Genomic DNA, 22164 nt, shown 5'->3' with positions numbered 1-22164 from the left:
GAATTAGATTTTAATATATGGTACAATATGTATATGTAATACCAAACAGGTTTAAGGTACTCGTTAAATCAACCTCCAATCCCCCCATATAAGGAGTCATAACATACCAATGGGATTATAGCGATAACACATAGAACCCACCCATCAGAAGTATCATTGCAGAGCTAGACCAAATACACACTTTGCAGTACAGAAAAAACGCATAGAACTGCCATCATCATTATCATTGCAAAGCTAGTCCAAATCCACACTTTTTATTACAGCTATAGCACATAGAACCCCAACCGGAATTATCATTGCAGAGCTAGACCAAATCCACAATTTCATTACAGTAATAACACATAGAACCCACCCATACTAATTATCATTTCAGAGCTAGACCAAATCCACACTTTGTATTGCAGAAATAAAACATAGACCCCCATCGGAATTGTCATTGCAAAGCTAGACCAAATCATTACTTTGCATTACAATAATAACATATAGAACCCCCATCAGAACTATCATTGCAAAGCTAGACCAAATCCACATTTTACATTACATCAATAACACATAGAAACCCCCCATCAGAATTATCATTGCAGAGATGGACGAAATCCACACTTTGTATTACAGTAATAACACATTGCCCTCCCCCCCCCCCCATCAGAATTACCATTGCAGAGCTACACCCAATCCACATTTTGTATTACAGGAATAACACACAGAGACCCCCATCATAATTATCATAACAGAGCTAGACCAAATCTATATTTTGTATTAACGCAATTACACATAGACCACCCCCACCCCCCATCAGAATTATCATTGCAGAACTACACCCAATCCACACTTTGTATTACATAAATAACACAAAGACCCCCATCAGAATTATCATGACAGAACTACACCCAATCTACACCTTGTATTACAACAAGAACACATAGACCCCCCATCAGAATTATCATTGCAGAACTAGACCAAATCCATACGCTGTAGTACAGTAATAACACATAGAACCCCCATCAGAATTATCATTACAGAGCTAGACCAAATCCACACGCTGTAGTACAGTAATAACACATAGAACCCCCATCAGAATTATCATCACAGAGCTAGACCAAATCCACACTTTGTATTACAGCAATAACACATATACCCATCCCCCGATCAGAATTATCATTGCAGAGCTAGACCCAATCCACCCTTTATATTACAGAAATAAAATAAAGAACCCCCCATCAGAATTATCATTGCAGAGTTAGACCCAATCCACATTTTTTATTACAGAAATAAAACAAAGAACACCCAATCAGAATTATCATTGTACAGTTAGATCCAATCCACAACTTGTATTACAGCAATAACACATAGAACCGCCATCACAATTATCATTGCAGAGCTAGATCAAATCCAAATAATGTCATTGAATTCTGTAAATGTTTTATCTGGTCAAAACTAAATGGTTAACTGTTATAAGTGAGCATCTGGACAAAATGTTAGCATAAATAGAGTGATCACAATTAGTAAGAGTTCACCTAATTATAAACAACAATTAAACATACAGATTACATCCAGCATATATTCGTCTGGACAAAATGTTAACATAAATATAGTGATCACAATTAGTAAGAGTTCATCTAGTCATAAACAACAATTCAACATACATATTACATTCAGCATATATTCGTCTGTGGACAAAAATTAAAGACTGATCATATATTATACATTTTTCATCTCTGGACAAGTTCATCCCTGGACAGAAACTAAACATAATGGTTGCAGATTAAAAAATGTATAATGTGCTGTTCACATTTATAAAAAAATGTAAATATAGTGATCACATTTATCTGTTCATCTAAATACAAATTATAAAGATCAGTTTGTAATATTCATCTGTTGAACGAAAACACAAAATATACACATTACATTTAGTATATATTCATCTGTTAAGAAAATTAAATACAGTGATTAGATTCTCAACAATATAACTTACATTTGCAAATTTAAAAATGGCAGGAAACCACATAGTATGCTATATGTTAAGGGTTCACAACCTTTTTCGGCCAAGAGCCAGAATGAATTTTCTAAGACCACTCTAGGGCCGCAAACACTAATTTCTTTAATATAATTACTGTTCATTGACCAGATTTCTGTGTTGTTATAATTTGCCCCAAGAACACGTTCGTGGGCTCCCCTGCTAAATGTAATATATGTAGTTTGCTGTCAGAATCGTCTGTTCAGCAAAGTTAGAAAATTGCATATTTCATACACTATCACATCTATAAAAAATATATTCATGTTATTGAAATATCTAAAGAAAATGCAATGTGCTCTTCAGGAAAAAATCATGATTTGAAATTAAAGATTGTAAAATGACCTCATATTTACATTAATAATTAAACTATTACATTGAAAAAAATTGAAAAACAACAGTGTGTAGCAAATAAACATTACCATTATATTTTATTTAGCTATCTCTGTGTCAATGTCCATCTTCTCATCAAACCTAAGTTGATCCGGTGATACATTAAGAGCTCTTAGGATATACTCTATTGGTGTGGCAAAATTGGCATCCTTCTCTCATACACCCCTTATTAAATCAAACTTTCACAACTTTTCAGTACATTATTATTCTGAGTTTCTATAGTAACCTAATCATCCAACCCTTTGGACATCTGAAACCATTCTGAACATCAACAGACCACTTCCATTCATAAATATGGTACAAAATATAAAGTCTATGTTAAAATCATGTTTGAGCACCTGGATATTATTCACATTTTAGAAATGTGCTGGAAACAATTTTACTCAGGACTCTGTAACATGTTATTTCGATAATTTAACAAGATGTTCAAATGCAAGAGCAGTTTACTAAGAAATGTGGGTGCTTTCTTTTTAAAGCTATTCCACTAGTGTGGATTAAATATTATGAAAATAATTATTTCAGTGTTTATCTTTCTTCTAGGTGCGGAATCGAAAGCACACGATTCAAACACATGCAAATCCAGAAAATGCTGTGGCTCATATCCTTTCCTCAACACAGAAACTGACATCCAGGTTTCATCTGTACTGATAATTATAGGTTTGATCATGATCACTCCAAAAATTAAGTTATTTAATGTTTAATATCACGGTGTTTTTGCATAGGTTTACTATGGGAGTTGATTTAGTACCGTGAGTCATAGAAGGTAAATACTGCGTCGTCTGCTTCCGATATGTAGAATGTCGAATCAAGGAAAGGAAAAGAATGACAGCGACAAGATTGCCTTTCACATGGATTTAACAATTAGTGCAATTTATACGTAAATGTTTGCAAAGGGATATGAACCTCGCATTTCAACCTTACGGTAATTTATGGAATTATCTGGCAGTTACAGAGTAGTATTAACTACTTCATTCTGTTGTTTGGTGAAAATAGACTAGCGCATATTGAAAGCAGTATGGTGCTGTATTAGCATGAAAACTCAGTTAAGAATGAAACCTGCAGATGATGAGTGTAGCCCTGTCAGGTTAGAAATTACACATTAATAAATGAAATGACCAAATTTTGTGCATTTGTTAATCACATCAATGATTTATATTATTGAAATCTATATGAGAGTGCAAACTAACGGGGATTTATACAAAAACGTATAGTGTTTAAACATAGAATGACATGCATTTTATCAACTTATGCATCAATGTCCATTCTCTCACCAAACCTAAGCTGATGAGGAGATACATTAAGAGCTCTTAGTACATACTCTATTGGTGTGGCAACACATCGACGATCATATGCTGCACGCAACACTCCAATAACTAATCCTATCAATGTTAGTTGATTTTCTTCGTCAAGTAAAAATATTCCAGCCCCCGAGTCCCCTCGCTCAGCAAACTGATCTTGTCCAGTGCTTTCAATAAGATAAAGGCCTTTCATGACATTCTTTTGCTCCCAGTTCGCATATGCAACTTCCCAGTCAGATATCTTCACCATTGCACCTTCTAATGCCATTAATCCCATTCTGAGTCCTGATGTTCTTCCATATTTGACAACTGGTTTCCCACGTATCCGTCTTGATTCATGTGAACAGCCAATGGTGCCACCAGTGTACAAAAGCGTTGTTTCTGCTGTGAGCCCTTCAATTAAACAATACATTTATTTTGAGAGGAAAAAAGCAAATTGATTTGTTAAAATGGGTTTCCAGCTGAAGGCTGAAAGAGAGCAGGGAAAAAGAAGCAAATATTGTTTTTAAAGAAATAACTATGGAAACTGATTCATTTTGTAGCTGCAGTATTTTAATGGTCATTAATATGTATGGTAAAATTACACTATGCAGACAAAATGTGTGGGCAAGAAGACTATACTTAAGCAGTGAATCACAAAGGATTGAATTAATCACGTAATTTTCAGCAACAATCCCCAATCTCCTAGGGTATACTAAATCAGGATCCTTATTTTGCCTATGATGTTTCGTTGTTGTCGCTTTGCTCTACAAACCAGGTAATGGGCAAAATCCAGCCTGTGGACCAATTTTATCCATATCCCTAAAGTAGATAACGGAATGAACATGTGTGTCAAATGGCAATTCTCAAAATAGTTTAGGAGGAGTAGTGATGATAGAAAGATGTTTCAACTACTAATATAATGACAACAACATTGTCACAGAATCAGGCAAAAAATACCTTGGTTTTGCTTTAGAACTATTGGACTATTTTTCGTTGCACATACGTACAACGTTATCTAGGGTGAATAAGTGTTTGTCCAGGTAAGCGACTGTACCAACATGTACCTCGCCGGAAATTACTTGTGACTAGTGACATTAAAACATGTCGTTTTGGATCTCGTCAAGGAGTGTACGCTCTCCATTGTTCTCCAGTCATAGGGGTAAGTGTTAAATTTATATTTCATTTGATATGCGAAGCTAATTCGGTTTGTAATATCTTATCGCGTAATAATGCATTTAATACAACACAGATTTGAACTTTGAATTACAAGTCACTATTAGAGGTTAATGTATTATCATATATCTAGAGATTTTACAGAAACTATTATTATGACCAGTTTTGTTTTATTGTAGCTGACTGACTATGACTATGATTAGAGCTGACTAGAGTTGACTAGAGTTGTCTAGAGCTATCTGAAGCTGTTTAAAGCTGTCTGGAGTTTACAGAGTATTTAGGACTGCGTGTTGTCGATACGTATTGATGTATGTACGTATGTCTGTACATGTGGTGGAGGCAAGGACGTAGACGTAGCTAATTAGAGGGTGCTGTATGCTATAGGTATGTGTGTATACGTATGACTGTACATGTGGCGGATCGGAGAACGGGCGAGCTGCCGGTAAAAGTGTGGGCCAACCCAAGGACGCAGTGAAATCGTGCGGTCCATCTGAGTATGAACCGTACGACTGTACAAGGGTCTAAAAGCATACATTTGGTCCAATTGTTGTTTCAGTTGGTTGCATTTTTATGTTCATAAGATTATTTTGAATCTTAGTTGTGTTCCAAGAGATTATGCGAATCTGTGTTACAGTTTATAACATTATATGAAGCACATTTGAATACCTTAAGATTATGAGAATCTCTCTTACAGTTTATTTGAAACACATTTGAATATCATAATATTATTTTGAATCTTAATCGGAGTCCATACTTGAGATGATGTGAATCTCTCTTGCAGTGTATGATATTATTTGCAACGTATCTGCAGTCCATGAGGTTTCTTGGATCTGTATTTCATATTGATTTCATATTCTTGGTTTATTTTCAATGTGTGAATGTTTGTGTAGAGTGAGTGGGTCAATCGTATGTTGAGAGCGTGAGAGAATCATTGTATTTTTACACCATATATTTTTCTTTATTAATTCATTTAAAAAATTTCCATCTTTCACACATTGTGTTCGTCGTATTCATTTAGTCCAACAACCCACATGGTTTCTATTCAGCGACAAACATGCATAGCTTTTTAAAAGACCAACATTGAATATTTTAAAATTTATATGTATACAAGAAGACACATTTCCAAATGATATGCAAGAACACTAGATGATAATGAAAAGGGATAAGCGTTTCGTGAAACTGTGTGCACTCCATCTCTATCGATGTATCAACCATATGACTTTTAAAAATAGCAACAAAAAACTTTATTACCAGATTTTAATGTTGACAATGCTGCTACCACCATCACATCCAGAAATGTGATACATGTTTAAATTGAATAAAAAAACGTTTACCTGAGCAAGCTTTGACTTCAAGCAATGTCATATATCAACCTTCCTTGATAAAGCAGTCATATCCAAATTTGTATGCAATAACACTGCATTCAACAAACACGAAAGGACACAAAATGAAAAATTTGGAAATGTGCCAGGGAAGTGGGGCCACCTACAAGCTATTCAAGGGAACGATCCACTGCTAAAAATGAATTTTAACAATTATCAGCAGAAACTCCAGCTTTTCCAGAGACTTATTTAGTAGTCTCACCTCTAACGCCATATAAAATTATGGCAAAAAGCGCTAAACTCGTTTCCCAGAATATTCACGTTTATCAAGCGTTGATGGAAATGGCACTGTTGACGTTTAGAAGCTGCCCTGATAATTTGTAAATATTTGTTCAAACAAGTCTTATCTAAACTTATTTTTCACATACTTTTATTTTCTAGGACATCCATTTCTAAAACTTTTTATATGAATTGGAGATTAGAAACTGGGCGGTAGTTCTTTAAATCTTTATGGTCTAGTGTTGGTTTCCTCAACAGAGGCTTAACAATGACAGTTTTGAAAAATGATGGGAATTCCCATGATGAGACAGAGGTATTAATAACATCAGTTAGTGAAGGCAATACTGGATCTAAGCACTCAAGCAGCAGTGATGTTGGAATTGAATCAAGTTCACATGACTTTAGTGCACTCTTCATCACGATTGTACATATGAAATCCATAGAGACAGGTTCTAATGCTGCGAATGGTTTCCACTCAAATTATGTATCCCAATGTATGGTGACGACGTGTCAATTGAAATTGTGGTGTCAAGCTCATCTCTAATGGTTTGTACTTTGTCACGGAAGAAATTTACAAACATGTCCGGAAGATCAACTGGAGAGAAGGTAGTTGGAAGTGGTATAGATTTATTCCTTGACATTAGCTTGTTAGTAATCTCGAAGAACTCTTTGCAGCTGGAACTTTCCATGATGTCAGTAGTGTAGTGGGCTGACTTCGCTGAATGGACTATATTTGTGACATTCTTCTTAGTGGCTTCATAGATTTGCTTATGAATAGTGAGTCTGGTGGAAAGCCAAAGCCTCTCAGCTTTACGGCGGTCTATTTTAGCAGTGCGAAGCTGATCCATATAACTGCTATTCCATGGAGAACACTTTTGAATTGATACTTTGCACTTGGTAGCTGGGGCATGTTTGTCGAGCAATGAATGCAGGCAGTTATCAAGTAGTTCTGCTGTAGGAGGTAAGCAAGTTGTTAGGTTTGCTTGGATGTCATGCATTAGTTTGGTTCTATTTATCATACGAAGGTTTCTCTTAGTAGCAGATAAAGATGGTGGGTTAGGGACTGATACGTCAAGATAGCATATATAATGCAGAGGTGATTGAATGCAAGTTCATGGGATACCAGGGAGGAGCGTATGATGTTATCATCAGGTCTATGAAGAATCCGGTCTAAAATGTGACCATGTTTATGGGTGGGTTGGTTAACTGTCTGTTTGAGGTTGAAAACATTGATGGAATCTAGGAGTTTTGATGTGCTTGGGTTTCCGGGACAGTCAAAGTGAAAGTTAAAATCTCCAAGAATAATCAGGCTGCCACCTATCGAATTTCCATACTCCAGGAGATTCGGAAACTGCTCCCAAAAGAGAGATTCAGTCAGCTTGTTTATTCTACTAGGATGAGGACGGTATAGGTAGAAAAAATGGACTGACCTTTGCTCCAGTGTGAGTGTGGTTTGGACTAGTGCAAACGATGTGTGGTCGAAATTAAATGTTGTGGTGTGGTTAAGACGTTTGATCATGGAGGTCTTTGTGATGACAGAAATTCATTCCACCTCCACGAGAGTTACAGGAGTACGACTTGATGGAGTAACCAGTGGGTGTTAGATCCTCGCACTTGGGCTGATCGCCTGATGATTTTAGCCATGTTTCTGTTATCCAAAGATAATAACAATAACATCTAAGGTAAAGGGGTTAGTACTTTTTCAGATTCATTCAAATCTAAAGTACATTATTATTTTCACTCTATGTTTGTCTTACGTAAAAATAGAAATCATGTAAGTATCAAGAACATGCATAGTTTAACGATTGTTCGTAAAATGTATCAAAATGGTACTTACCCATTGGAAGCAACTCTGACTCTGGTACAGGTGGAAATGTTTGGGGATCTACTGGTCTGTTTTTATTCAGTTTGACTAAAGCGGCATCCACTCCAACAATGTTTATAAGGCCATTCCTTTCATCAGAAAATCTTGGATTAAATACACTTGTCTGAACATGTCCACAAATTGTTTCTTCCAGTGTTCTCTCTCCCCTTAGATCTCCTTCAGATGGCTGTACTACTTCTGTGCCTTCACTTCCCACTACATGTGCACATGTTATAAAACCGAGACCTTCATTGCCCAGGTCAACAAATGGTCCAAGTGTCCCAGACCACTTCTGTCCCTTCTCACCAATACTAATTCCCATGCTGAGTCTGGGGTGAAATTCTTTATCTGCAATGGCCAATGCAAAATACCCTTCCCGGATATCCACAGGAATATCTATGCCTTTAACATGTAGCAACGAAGGGAATTTCTCTTCTCCATATGGCACATATCCTTTTGCATGACAATAAAGTATAATTGCTGTACTCTTCTGGATGAACCCTTGTCTTTCATGCAACAAAACGGGTCCTCCACAGACCACCTGCAAATTGGTGTGTTGGCTGAAAAGTCTATCGCCATGCTGTTCTATTGCAGATTGTATAAGTATTGCATCCTCTTCTGTGGGCATTGTCCAACTCAGATCTTGTGGGTTTCTTAAGTCAATTAATGGTGCCGGTGTGTCAATACTTTTGTGGAAAATGTCGATGTGGAAAAAGCTTTGTAATTTTGTTTCCAATTTACCTTTGTATAGGCACACAAATGTGATTTCCCCAGTGGAACTATTTGTTCCTGGCCATATCCTAAACTTTGGCTCTTTTTCTGTTGAGGCAATTCTATTTGTCAAAAGTTTTACAAGATGCCATAGCATCGATGTTTTTAGTTCTTCATCACCTTGTTTTGTAATGGCATCCACAATTTTAATAGCGTTTCCATCATCTGGACCTGCTGCAAGAGCTTCTTCCCACTGTGCAAAGTCCTTGCTTGTTGTCGTACCATCCTGATTCTCAGTCCCTGGAGACTTAACAGTCTCTGTCTCAGCTAAAATATAAAAAATAAAGTTTTAAATGAATTTCCTTCATGGTGTTTTCAGTCAGTACGTTATTTATCTAAGACAATATGTGTGTTGTATTCATATGCATCATGTGCTTTCACTTTGATTTACTAAACCTACATTAAACTGTATGCAACTTACATCACGATCATTGTTAGTATTTCTTCTCACGCTGACACACACTTTACATCTTCCATAAATTACAAGATGTTTCTTTTATGTCAATTTGAAAATGGAACACCTCTTGAAAGGAACAGATCTTGTTAACTGTCTACATACATCCTAAATCAAAAGGTATAGTTCTAAGAATATGTACATAAAGAATTAATTTAAAGATTATTCCTGGTGCTTTATATATACTGAAAACTGCATATCCCCAGAAGGCTGGAACTATTTTGCTTTTATTTATTATTTATAGCAAACTGACATAATATAAATACAGAAATAGTGTACAATTAAAACAAATATACTTCATCTTTCCTTTCAACTATTTGTTTTTATCAAGTTAATATAAAAGAGTGTCAGTGATATCAAAAAATCTGACCCAGTCTGTTAGAGTATGCACCAATGGCCAGGCCTTTGGAAAATCTGAGTGTGAAGGGAAGACAAATATTCACTGCTATCATAGACGAAAAGCTAAGATTAACAGAATTCCAACTGCACCAAACATAATAATCTATTTAACTTTGGACATTGATCATCTCCCAGACTAAATGATGCAAAATGGTGACAGGTAAAATGCTTCTCCTGGGCAGAGAGATCAGTTGAGGTGATTCAAACATGAAGGTGGAGAAGCTGTTGCTTAGGAGAGAGTCATGTGCTGAAACAGAAGTTCCCTTGTTTATGATAATATCATTGATTGGTCTACTAGCAGGTCCACAAGATCGTAACTACAATTTTTGGGGCGACATATGTGGTATCAAAATGAGAAGAGCAGTGGCGGTACTGTTCTTAATTTTTTAAGTAACTGTGGATTAATCCTGAAGGATGGGAAGCCATAAGCAAATAGACAATCACACTTCTGGTTAAAATCATCCGGTGTGCAGGCTGTCTGTCTGGTGAATGGCTGACAATGTTAAAGGGTAATTTGTGTTTTAGTTTTGCTGAAAAAAGTCCACTGTGGGCCTTCCCCAACGTCTGGTCAGAATAAACACTGCTATGGATTGGTGATGAAACCATCCTGGACAGATCATCCACTACAATATTCATTTTAGAAGAAAAATGGCAAACATGGAGGATAATTCCTTCTGAGTTGCCTCGTGAAGGAGGTTCCAAACATCCATGCAGAAAGGGTATGCCTCTTTGTAATTTAATGTATGCTACCAATGATGTGCTGTCAGAGGACACCATCACGCAGAGACCATTTAATTTGTCAATGCACCAATGAAAAGCTTAGAACACTGCCCTCATTTCCAAATTGTTGATGTGAAGGGCATATTCCACCAGGGAACAAGAACCCTTCCAGCTTTACATCAACACACACGTTAGAATTTGATGTGTCTGTGAATGGATAATATGGGGTTAATATGCATTCATGGAGTTCCCTGCCAGACAACAACCCCTATTTATTTGCCGAAACAGATGGTGGTGGAAAACAGGACCTACACAAATTTCAGTATCCAGAGGGCCCATGTGAAGTATTCGGTTTGCCTGAAGGAACAACTAGATTAAGTAACCTAGGTGAACCATGTCTGCTGCTGAATACAAGGTCCCTAGAAATAACATAGGTAAGCCAACAAGGCTGACTCGGAACTCTGCCTGCAACAAAGCCAGGACCTTGTTTACTCTGTCATGTGGGACATATAAAAAATTTCTGTGAGAAAATTCATCCTGCATAGATGTAATTATGAGATGGAGTGGTCTTGTATCTCCCTAGGCTTAGTAATTGACACAGCCACGTCAGTAGGAACTCTAGTTGTTCATGCTGGATCAAGCAATCATCAAAATATTGGAACATTGGGCTCCCCATTAACCTTTTCGTCTGTTACTGCACCTGTGATCCTGGTAATAAATCCATGTGCAGCGGCTAGGCCAAAATAAAATAATGAGAATTTTAATACCTCCCCTTCAAGCAAAGCTAGAGGTACTTCTTTGAGAAGGAAAAGCAGAGATGTAATGTTGTTGTTGTTTTCAGGTTTAATGCCATTTATCATTGCAAGAGAGGCTATATATGGCAGCCATAAAGAATAATCTCTGAACCATGGGAATAGGCTGGCAGCTTTCTCACATACAGTCATTGGGGAGATGTGAAAGTATACATCCTGAAGATCAATGGGGACCACACAGTTGACAGAATGCTGACCCTGACTGAGGTCTCCATATTCAGTTGTTCATCTTGCTGCATCCGTTTAATGAGGAAAGATCAATAATTAGTCAACACATTTCACCGTTTTCTGGTAACTGATTGAACTGGTATAAGCACATCAGGGACCTTAGCAAAGGAGTAACTTAAGCCAGTATCTTCCTTTTATAATAAGGATGACCCAGCCATCGTTTATGATTTTGAGCAAAACTTCTGATATAATGTTTCACCTACCGCCAATGGAAGTGGGATACTCTACTCTGGAGAGTGAGAAGGACCTGCAAACATCAACGCTAAGACTTTAGGGTGGTCCCCATTTAGGGCCTAAATAGCTCTTAATTGGAGTTTCCACTTTGACTTAAGCTCCATGCCCCTTAAGAACAGTCAAGACAGGCCATATAGTCAGTCAGTGTGATTTATCTTCTTGCCTGATTCTAACTGGCTAAGCATAGAGACTAGTGTTGCTAGCTCCCGAAATGATGATAAACTAGGGTAAGAATGAGCCCTCTGATTGTTGTTGTTGTTGTATGGTTTAACGCCATTTTCCAGCACAAGATAGGCTATACATGGCGGCCAGTATTAATGGTGGAGGAAGAACCCGGAAAACCCCCGGAAAGAACCACCGACCCACGAGAAGCTACTGGCAAGCTTTCTCACATAACCACATTAGCCGAATCCAAGACTCGAACCGACGCAGACAGAGGTGAGATGGCAGTGATCCGTAACGGTGAGCGCTTTAGACCACTCGGCCACTCGGGGCCCCGAGCCCTCTGAAGAGTGTCTCTACCTAAAGAGAAACAACATCACAAGGTTCACATTGTGCACCAAAAAGACATCGGATGTGTCCAAAAGAAAAATCTCTTAGAGGGTACATAACATCTGTGCTAAAGCCCTGGGCAAGGAAAACACGTCGAAAGATGGTTTGGCCATTGCTTTCAACAAACATTAAAGGGTACATGGTAACATATTCCTCCTGTGGCAGGCTGAATAGGCTGTCATAAAAGATTGGCATGTGAGATTAGGATTCTATGTATATTTAATTTATATTGTGTACCTTTACCTTTGTCTGCCTATCTGACTTTGTCATGGTTTTCTAAGATATTCAAAACAAAAACATGACATAATTAAGGCCTAACTTGGTTTATGAGTCTTGTATGATCTAGAAAGGACCTTGTTCACAATCTTTTGGAATTTTTCATTTGCTTTTTAGAAACTGGGGATGTATATAAACAAAGTGTTCATTCACATTGTGAGATTAGTCTGTAGAGACGTTTTTAATTGTGTTCAGACTAATTGTAAACAAATCAATTATTTAAATTATTGATGAGAAGTACAAATGTTCTTTGTTTTTTTGGACTGAAACACTAGTTTAGGATTAGTGAGGACATTTCTTGGGAAATAAATTCAATGTTGATGTTACTAAACTTCTTTGTTTTGCTGTTTGTGTTACACAGCTTAAGACCACAGAGTCTAGCCTTTAGTTCTAAGGCCTCCAATGTTTTAATTGGGAAGCGAGTTCACCTCCCTTTGGAAGTGTTCACCGTGCTGTTCTGGTGTCCAAAGTGGAAGGTTTTGGGGCAACAGAGGGATGTGAACCCCATACATAGCTGTGGAGATCATGGGTTCAACAGAAAAAGGTGGATTGGCCATCATCTCTACAAAGGTTATTGGCATTTACTAAACATTTCAGACAGCTCCTTAATCATAATCAAGGGATGTAACAAGAGATTTAGTAAAGAGATAGCCCCAGGGAGTCTCTCCTAGATGAAGATATTTGTAGTATCCTCGGACCTTGAAAACTGGGGATGTAGATCATGGTGTAAATGATTGTAAACCTTATTAACTGCTTTGTCCAAAGGCCTGATCTCTTCTTCCTCTGTAACCTTGACCAGCGCTAGAAAGAAGCCAGAGACTTGAAGGACAGAGGTGTCACCTCAGCCTGATTTGCATGAAGTTCATGAGAATCTTCAAGGTCAGAAAGGACATTTTTGTACTGCTATGGCTCCAAGGGGAGGGGGAAAGGAGGCAGGAAAATACTTTTTCATTCTGCAGGGGAGATGTTAGAATAGTATGGACCTCAACCTGAAACTCCTTATCCTATCACTGTACCAATCGGACACCAATGATCAATGATTGGTACTCATATTTACAATCTTCAATAAATCTATGAAGTTTGTTACTATTTTAGTACATGTAATACAAGCCTTGTTTGGTCAAAAGTAATTTACACTGCTATAAGCATGTAGGGACTGAAGCTCCTCCTAGCAAGAAATGTCAGACATGATGATGGATCAAAGTAAAGCATGAATACAAGTCTATAAAGTCAGTCACTCCAGGTGATACTATATGCATTGAAAATTGTGCGCACTATAAATAGTAGTGCATAATTAGCAGGCTGATTCTGCCTGTACTTTCATTGTCTTTTTCATGATATTTGTTATGTTTGGTAAATATGCACTCATAAATATATGTATCTATAAGCACACTCATTTTATATAAAATAATTTAATGTGATAACCCATAGCTGGAGTATGCAAGCAATACTAGAAATAACCTGATTTTCTGTGCAAATCAAAGCATGTACACGATATACTGAAAATCAATAGTCTAAAGAAATACACTAATAAAATGCATATTCACAAGGATGTTTTAATGGGAAAGAAATCTTTCAAAAAAGAAATTTAAAAAAAATTAAATATATCCACTAATTATTGTTTTAAATATACTTGTATTATATGTGTGTGTTTTTTTTGGGGGGGGGGGGGGCTTACACTGAAATACTGAAATTGTTTTGAAGTCACCATATACATTGGTCATGGCATAAATTTAATTGGAGCTGGAAGATTTTGTTTCTTCCCATATAAATATTACTTTATAATTATTGTAGTGTGCTTGTATATTTTTGACATGTTATCACTAAATGACAATATGAATAATTTAATCAGTCCAATATAGAAATGCAAGTAGTCTACCTGATGCCTTTATATTAATGTTCTATTTTCTTTAAAATATTTGCACAAACTGTAGTCTTTCATTAATTTTAATTCCTTATAAATTCTACGCATAATAAGAATTTGAAAAAGATATATTAATGTAAATTTTCATTGTGCATAAATATGACATTGCAACTGTCCACAAGAAACTCTTCTAAAGAAATCGAGCCCTTATCCTCACTTACAAAGTTTTGTCAGCAAGTAAAATACTTGCTCACCTTGAGAATCCAGCTCCGTCAGTAATTTTGGCCACCATATGCTACTCATGTTGGTATCCCTAGCATCCACATAGTTCAGGACTCTCAGAAAACCAGGAATTTCACAATCTTCCACTAGTACTGGAAGAACACAATTTCTTTTTTCAATAAAACGATGGTTCATTGTCATTTCAATTTCGTGTTGAACAAAATCACTCTGAAATGCTTCCCTGGTCATAACAATAACGGTCTTGTAGGCATGTCTGATGCCATCTTCAGCAAATTTCAATAACGGTGTTCCAGGGGCATTGTTTCGATCATATTCGCAGCAAACAAATCCGTGGTCTTTTTCTAGTTTCTTTACAATTCCTTTTACCCAATGTATATCTGGGCTTGCGTAAATGAAAAAGGCATGGTGTTTCTTTCCTGGTGGCAAAGCTCTTTTCTGTAAAGACTTGTGGCATTCTTCATGTATAGTCATATCAGATTTGCGTAAGCATTTTTCGTCAGCTGAATCCATCTTTTCCTACAAGGAAATAAAGACCAATAATAACATCTCTTGATTTACTAAAAAGTATAGTCTTTCTGTATACTGCTTCCAAAAAAGGAAATAATGATAGCACAATACTTATGACGAAGTAAATAAGGAAAAATCTGCAATTTACAATTTTTATTCTACACGGTAGGTTACACCATAACCAATAAACAACAAACACAATCTTCTGAGAGTTAATATGCTCCTTTTTCATTGATGTGATGGAATAAATGTGTGTATTAAAATTCGTTTTATAAGTTATTTACAGCCTGAGTATTAAATGGAAATATCCGTAACAAGAGTGCCAAAGTCATCCTGTTATATCTCACCTGGAATATATAGTTTACAAATGCAAATTAATTAATGCAATAAAACAGGTGTCTTGAGTTGTAAGGCCCATATTGCCTGGACAATTTCCACATATCTGCTTGAACGCTGTTGTATTGCTTAACTGTGCTTCTATTATGAGTGATTTCAGCTTGACTGAAAGGTACATTGTCATCCTTTACATGCATATGTACGCTGTCCATGTTAAGATGTTTTACTGCTTAACGGTATTTCTATTGTAAATAATTTCAGCTTGACCAAAAGGTACATTGCTATCCTCTACATGCATGTGTAAGCTGTCCTTCCTGGGACTCGATCTTATTTTGTCTCATTTGGTAAAGATAGTTCTAGAGAGACAGTAATTTTTAATTTGAGTACCAACATTACAATAGCAATACTTGAAGCAAGACAAATATCAGTTATTATTGCCTACAGGGCAATACATGCATCAAGATGATGATTAATTATTGAAAATACCACAAAAGGAATGGAGCAAAATAATTGGCAATTATTATCATTTTGAACTGGACAATAACAATACCTGAAGATGATTATGAATTATTGAAAATGTAACCAACGCAATACCTGAAACAAGATGGTTATCAATTAGTATTGCCAGTTAAACAATTGCAATACATGCAGAATGAAATGAATGTTTTATCATGTGCTCTATTAACTCATGAAAACATTGCAATGTAAGTATATCTGCATAACCTGAGGTAGGCTGGACCATGTAGTTTTCTGTCCCAGATCTTGTTGTCGTTCAACTGTAGTGTTCACTCTTTATTTTTCAGCATTTATTTCCAGACAAAGAAATCATTACTTAAATGACAAAAAAAAAATTAAATCTTCCTCACCGTAGAGGTGACTTTATTCTTCAAAACATATCTAATATGTCAAACACTTTACACTGAAAATGGGCTGACTACCACAAACCTCGACTGTTATCACTATCAAGTCCATTGTTTAAAAATATAAATTAATTGCAATCTTAGAGCTTTTATCACCTTTCATGCCTTTTACGGCTGCTAGTTCCATCAGAAATGCAAATGGCAGTCCACTAATGAAAATACGAAGGTGTCATTTTCCATTTGTTTTTCCCCATACTTCATGTACCCTAATTCCCATTAAGACATGGCCAGTCAGTAAAGAATTGATGAAACATTCTTGAACGGGCGAACAATCTACCTGGAATTGGCGCATGTCAAGATCTCAGAGGACAATCTAATGGTAGAAAAAGATGATTCTTACTGTATCGTCTCCCTTCAGACCCAGCCAACAATAAAGCACTAGATGGACAAGGAGGTCTATCTTGATCACCAACCTGGCTTTACATTTTCCAAGGTTATACATAGAATTGTGGCCTAAAACCTTGGATGTCTGAGGTTTTTCCATGGTTTTCCTAGGACAAACTGTGAAACCTTGGACAATGGCGATATTTTGACCAAGATTTTATAAGCAAACCTTTTGCATTATCTCGTACATTAACAAAACCTAGGAAATATATTGAACAAATTTCTAGTTTTGAACAATGGACTAGAGAACAAGAGAACTTAGTTTACTTTTGGCTCAGAAAATTCAAGGAAATAAGAACTTAGTCATCTTTTGGCATGGACATAGCTGGGAAATAGTGCCTTTGAAATTTTTTTTCTAGATAATTCACACGATCTATTTTAACTGTGCACTTCAAGATTTCTATATATGTAAGCAGAACATATTTTTTACAGTTTATTAAAATGAATAATGTTTGTCTTTACCAAACTAACAAGTCTAGGATCTGAATTGCAAAAATTGACTTAATTAATATCGATTGACTGATATGGGTTTTAAAGTGTACCATCTCAATTCAGGCAATATGGTGGCAAAGAGTTTCACATCTTGTTTGCATAGGGATAACAAATATGAGATAAAGAACCAAAACCTATATACATGTACATGCTGGAATTCCACAGTTAGAAACATTCTTACAATTTATACACTTTAATCAGTTAATACAATCATGTCTGTTTAACACAGTGGTCCCAAATCTAAAGCCCTGTAACCATACAGGACAACTGTAGAAATATATTTTCTAACAAATGAATCCAAAGTCAAGTCTTCAATGCTTATATGGTCACATGATTTTTTTCTTAAACTTTGTGTTTGTGTGTTAGTTACAGGAATAATTATTAATGTACCAATTAGAAGGATAATAAACTTCGACATTATTAGTGTACAAATGTTTTCTGACAAATGACACTGTTTATTTGTCATATTAGTTAAAATAATAATAATTATAAATATACAACTGAGTCTGAAATAAAATGCATGGATGATTGGCATGCCGCTATTGATCATTCTTCATATTACAGCTGATAATAAGCACAGTTACATTGAAGTTTAATCCGTTTCAAAATGATTTGGGAAGAATGCACCAAACACTTGATTCTGTTTTCTGACAACAAAAACGGGCTATACTCTGCTTGTACAAAACTGATTCCATCTCTAAAATACATATAATTAATTTGGGGATTTAAAAAATATTAAACTGTACAAAGAAAATAGGCTTCTGATATTGAAAGAAAATGAAAAATGACCTCCAAAGTTATTAATGACATAAATCTGAACATTTTTTTCACTTCGAGTTTAAACCAGTATAAGATTTGTTTTCTATTTGCAATTACTTCATATGCAATTCAATTATTCCTAAAATATAGACAAGCAAGGTAAAAGACAATTTCCAAGACAAAAGGCAGCATATGTAATCCTCATTTAAGCTTTGCAAAGCCACATCTATTCTTTCAGCGATCAAGTAAAAATGCATGTCAATAGTTAAATTGTAGCTAAATCGAGACTGGTAAAGGATCAATTAAAAGGGGCAAGCTTATTTTAGTGTACTTGTAGAAAATAATTTTTTTTAATTTATACATCTGAATTCTAACACCTGAAGATGAACTCTTCCCTATATATTACCTTTGGACACATATAGTTTCCCAACTGCAAATACATCTCGTTTATATATAGAGGAGGTTTCTCAGAACGTCAACAGCTACTTCTCCAATGGATTTCTTTTCTTCAAATGCAATGGTAAATGAATTCTGCTCCTTGACCTTGCTTGACTTAAAAAAAACTGATAATGTCTGTGCTTTGTTAAAGCCTACTTGGTTTATATGTTTGAGACCACCAACACCTCATAAATATTTTCTATTGCACTAATGTCAGGTAGATAGTTTTCGGTGAGTGTGTGTTTTATGAAAACTCACCTAACATAATATATCATATTAAGATTAGTGCATCTCTATATATGTATATACATTTATATATATATATATATATATATATATATATATATATATATATATATATATATATATATATATATATATATATATATATATATATATATATATATATATGTATATACATACTGTATTAAACACTTCAAGTTCAGGTCGGAATTTTTATTTTTATATTTTTATTTTTACCCTGTGGAAAAAGTGTAGAATCAGTCAACCAGTCAACCAAAAGGGTACTCTTTTTTGTTTTGCCTGGTATGGCAATTTTGGTCTCTGATGATCCAATGTGATAATTGAAGGACCCCATGTAATACTAGTAGCAGGTGCTTATCTACTTATAGCTTTTAAATTTTAAAAAAATATTACGAATTCGTGGAAAGTTATAGGAAATATTTTTTTCACATTCTTCCTTTGGTTGCAGAGCATGGAATTATCCAGTCACACAAGTCGATTCATCAATCAATCTTGTACATACCAGAATAAATTTGAATGTGGTCTGTTGAGAGCAAACTGGTCTTTGAAAACTTGCGTTGAAAAGGAATCAATTCATCGATCGCCATAACTTGTTTGCGTTATTTACATGATGATCCTATTACCAGAAATGTTCTTAGCCTCCTAAATATTGTACAGCTGAGAAAGGCAATCATAGATAATTATCCCTAATATCCGTTCTATCGCTTTTAGAATATATGTGTTGAAAAACGGTTTAATATAACATCCTTTAAATGTAAGCTGCAGAAAAAGAAAACATCAGAAACAACACTTACCTCCCAGAATTGCATGAGGTCATCCAGATTTACACCATGGGCAGGTTCTCTGCAGCCACATCTTACTTTCCTTTTGCCACTCAACTCTAGAAGCCCTTGTGTGGTGTGAATGGAAGATCTTTCACATTTGACTTTAATGTCAAACCCCAAATTTGGACAAATGCATGTAGCAATTGCAGATAATGTGGAACGGATGAATTCTTTAATACTGATGCAGAGGTTTCTGTCAAGGTCATCTATGTCACTAGAGTAAAGGAAAATGGTTGCAAAAATGACAAAGTCACTCTGGGACAACAAAAGGGTGTGGCAACTTTCAATCTTGAACTCACAACATCCACTGTAAAGGAGATACTCCTCCTCTTCCATGGCTGCAGGCCATTTCGACAAGCAAGAAGCAACAAGGCGGTGAAACACCCCAACATGGATGAACTTCATTTTGGACACAAAGCAGAGAGTACTGGTCTTGGTGCAATCTTTGTGGTGCTCCCCATTCTTTACATGGTCAGGTGCTCTCTTGTGAATCATGCAGGGGACCCAGTAATATTTTTCCAGATTCTGTAAGATTTCATTAGAGATAATGTTGTTCCAGAACATTCTCTTGTAAAGAGACTCTTCAAAATCAATTAGTTAATTAGTTCATTCTCTAACACTAGGCATGCCTATCTTATTTATTGGACGATCAGGTTTTATGCAAATCTAATTAACATTAATCTCCATCTCACGCACATGTATCACAATTTCAATCAGCATTATTAAATAATGATCTTTTTGTGTGAGACGGTTCAAGCTAACTTTAAATATTTAATTCATACATACTATTACTTATTTGAATACCATTTCTGGGAAGTCAACTTCCCAGTGCAAGCTAAATACCCAGACACTTCACTAATTAATGACTGGAGGCCAAGAAGTGAAAATAAGATGATCCCAATCGGATTCCTTACTCACACCCAACATGTGGATTATATTCCTAGTTTGATTTTGACAGAGACTACACGACATTAGAGTGACTGGGGAGAAGGAATCTTTCAAATGGGAGCAGGCAGTTATGATATAATTAAAGTTAGTTTTACCCTTCAAAATACTTAATTGTTGGAAGCAGTAATACATCACATGCTGCTAGTATTGCACTGCTGAGTGTTCCAGTCAGGAGGAAAACTAATGTCCACAAACAATAAAACAAAGTAATTATATTTGATGTAGGAGAGTCCACTGTAAGCTTATGAGAATACATTCTCATAATAACTAGTTTTTCACAATAGACATTGATAAGTTCTCTTTATAGTGTTAAAATTCTACCTAAAAGGAGTGGTCACTGAAATATCAGTGGAACAATTGAGAGGTAGAAATAGGTGATGTATGGCCATTCATTCTCCCTTTAGAGAAAGCCAAATAAAATGTTATGTTCAAATGTGGCTGTAGGAGCCTATCTTTGTTATCCCTTGCACATACATGACTGATACTAGTAATTACAATGATAAATGGAGCTTGTGAAGGCAACTGATTTTATGCAAAAAATCTGGATTGGCAAAGAAGAGAAAAATTGAATCATAATTACCATGGAATAATTAACAACCCTTTTCCAATGACAAAGTCTGGAGTTCGCTCCCTCCTGCTTACAAGAAGTACACAAGGAAGACGAATGGTTCATAATGGGGTATGATAATGCCAAAAACCAAAAGAACATATGAAAGTATCTACCGTATTTCATTAATTTTTTGTTCATGAAAACATAATAATTTCAGAGTATGCAAAATTATATGCAAAATAATTAATTATGATTTTGTGGTACTGACCGTATACCAAAGAGGAAAGGATCGACCCTGAATAAGATCCACAGAACACATTATACTTGACAACCTAATGGTACTAAGGTACAAAATAAACAAGTTGTGTCTCAGTCTGCTCTCAAGAATCTGATTACAATAAATATCAAAGTACTCAGAAATGGCTTGTGCTGTTATTAGTGAGAGAGAGAGAGAGAAAGAAAGTAATCACTTAAACAATAATGTCACAGTGTCCAAAGTCATATGCATTTATAGCATACTTTGCAGCTATTATGGCGTATTAGCAAAATGATTAAGTTGGTTTGAACATGTATTAGTTATAGGTATTATATAATGGTAAATTAGCATGCATTGATACAAGTCCACATTGTCCGGAAATTAAGTACAATTTGTAATCATACAGTAACAGTGACCTAGTTATCAAATTACAATAAACTATAAAATAACTCGATACAAATTGTTTTAAGTTAATGCTCTGGCTATTTTCAGTTACTCTTTCAGCATTGTTGATCAGTAAAATAATCCATGCTCCCGTTCAACACTGTAGACCTGTATAGTGATCTATCTCATGTACATGTCAGGTTTTCATAATATTCTCTAACTGA

The 22164-nt window shown here is 35.7% G+C and overlaps 1 protein-coding gene across 1 annotated transcript; it reads right to left on the bottom strand.

Moving 5' to 3' along the window:
- Positions 1 to 854: 854 nt before the first annotated feature.
- LOC149772610 (uncharacterized) lies at positions 855 to 20389 on the bottom strand. The gene is made up of 4 exons (XM_089947552.1): positions 19773 to 20389; positions 14890 to 15394; positions 8299 to 9363; positions 855 to 4098 (listed from the first exon to the last, which is right to left on the bottom strand). Exons 1-4 carry the CDS (start codon positions 20364 to 20366, stop codon positions 3653 to 3655), a joined length of 2610 nt encoding a protein of 869 aa, XP_089803678.1. The 5' UTR covers positions 20367 to 20389; the 3' UTR covers positions 855 to 3652.
- Between the last annotated feature and the right edge of the window lie 1775 nt (positions 20390 to 22164).

This window comes from Sinohyriopsis cumingii, unplaced genomic scaffold, assembly GCF_028554795.1.
Source record: "Sinohyriopsis cumingii isolate HCF-2022 unplaced genomic scaffold, ASM2855479v2 utg001339l, whole genome shotgun sequence".
Lineage (NCBI taxonomy): Eukaryota > Metazoa > Mollusca > Bivalvia > Unionida > Unionidae > Sinohyriopsis > Sinohyriopsis cumingii.
This window is presented reverse-complemented; position numbering and strand designations above follow the sequence as displayed.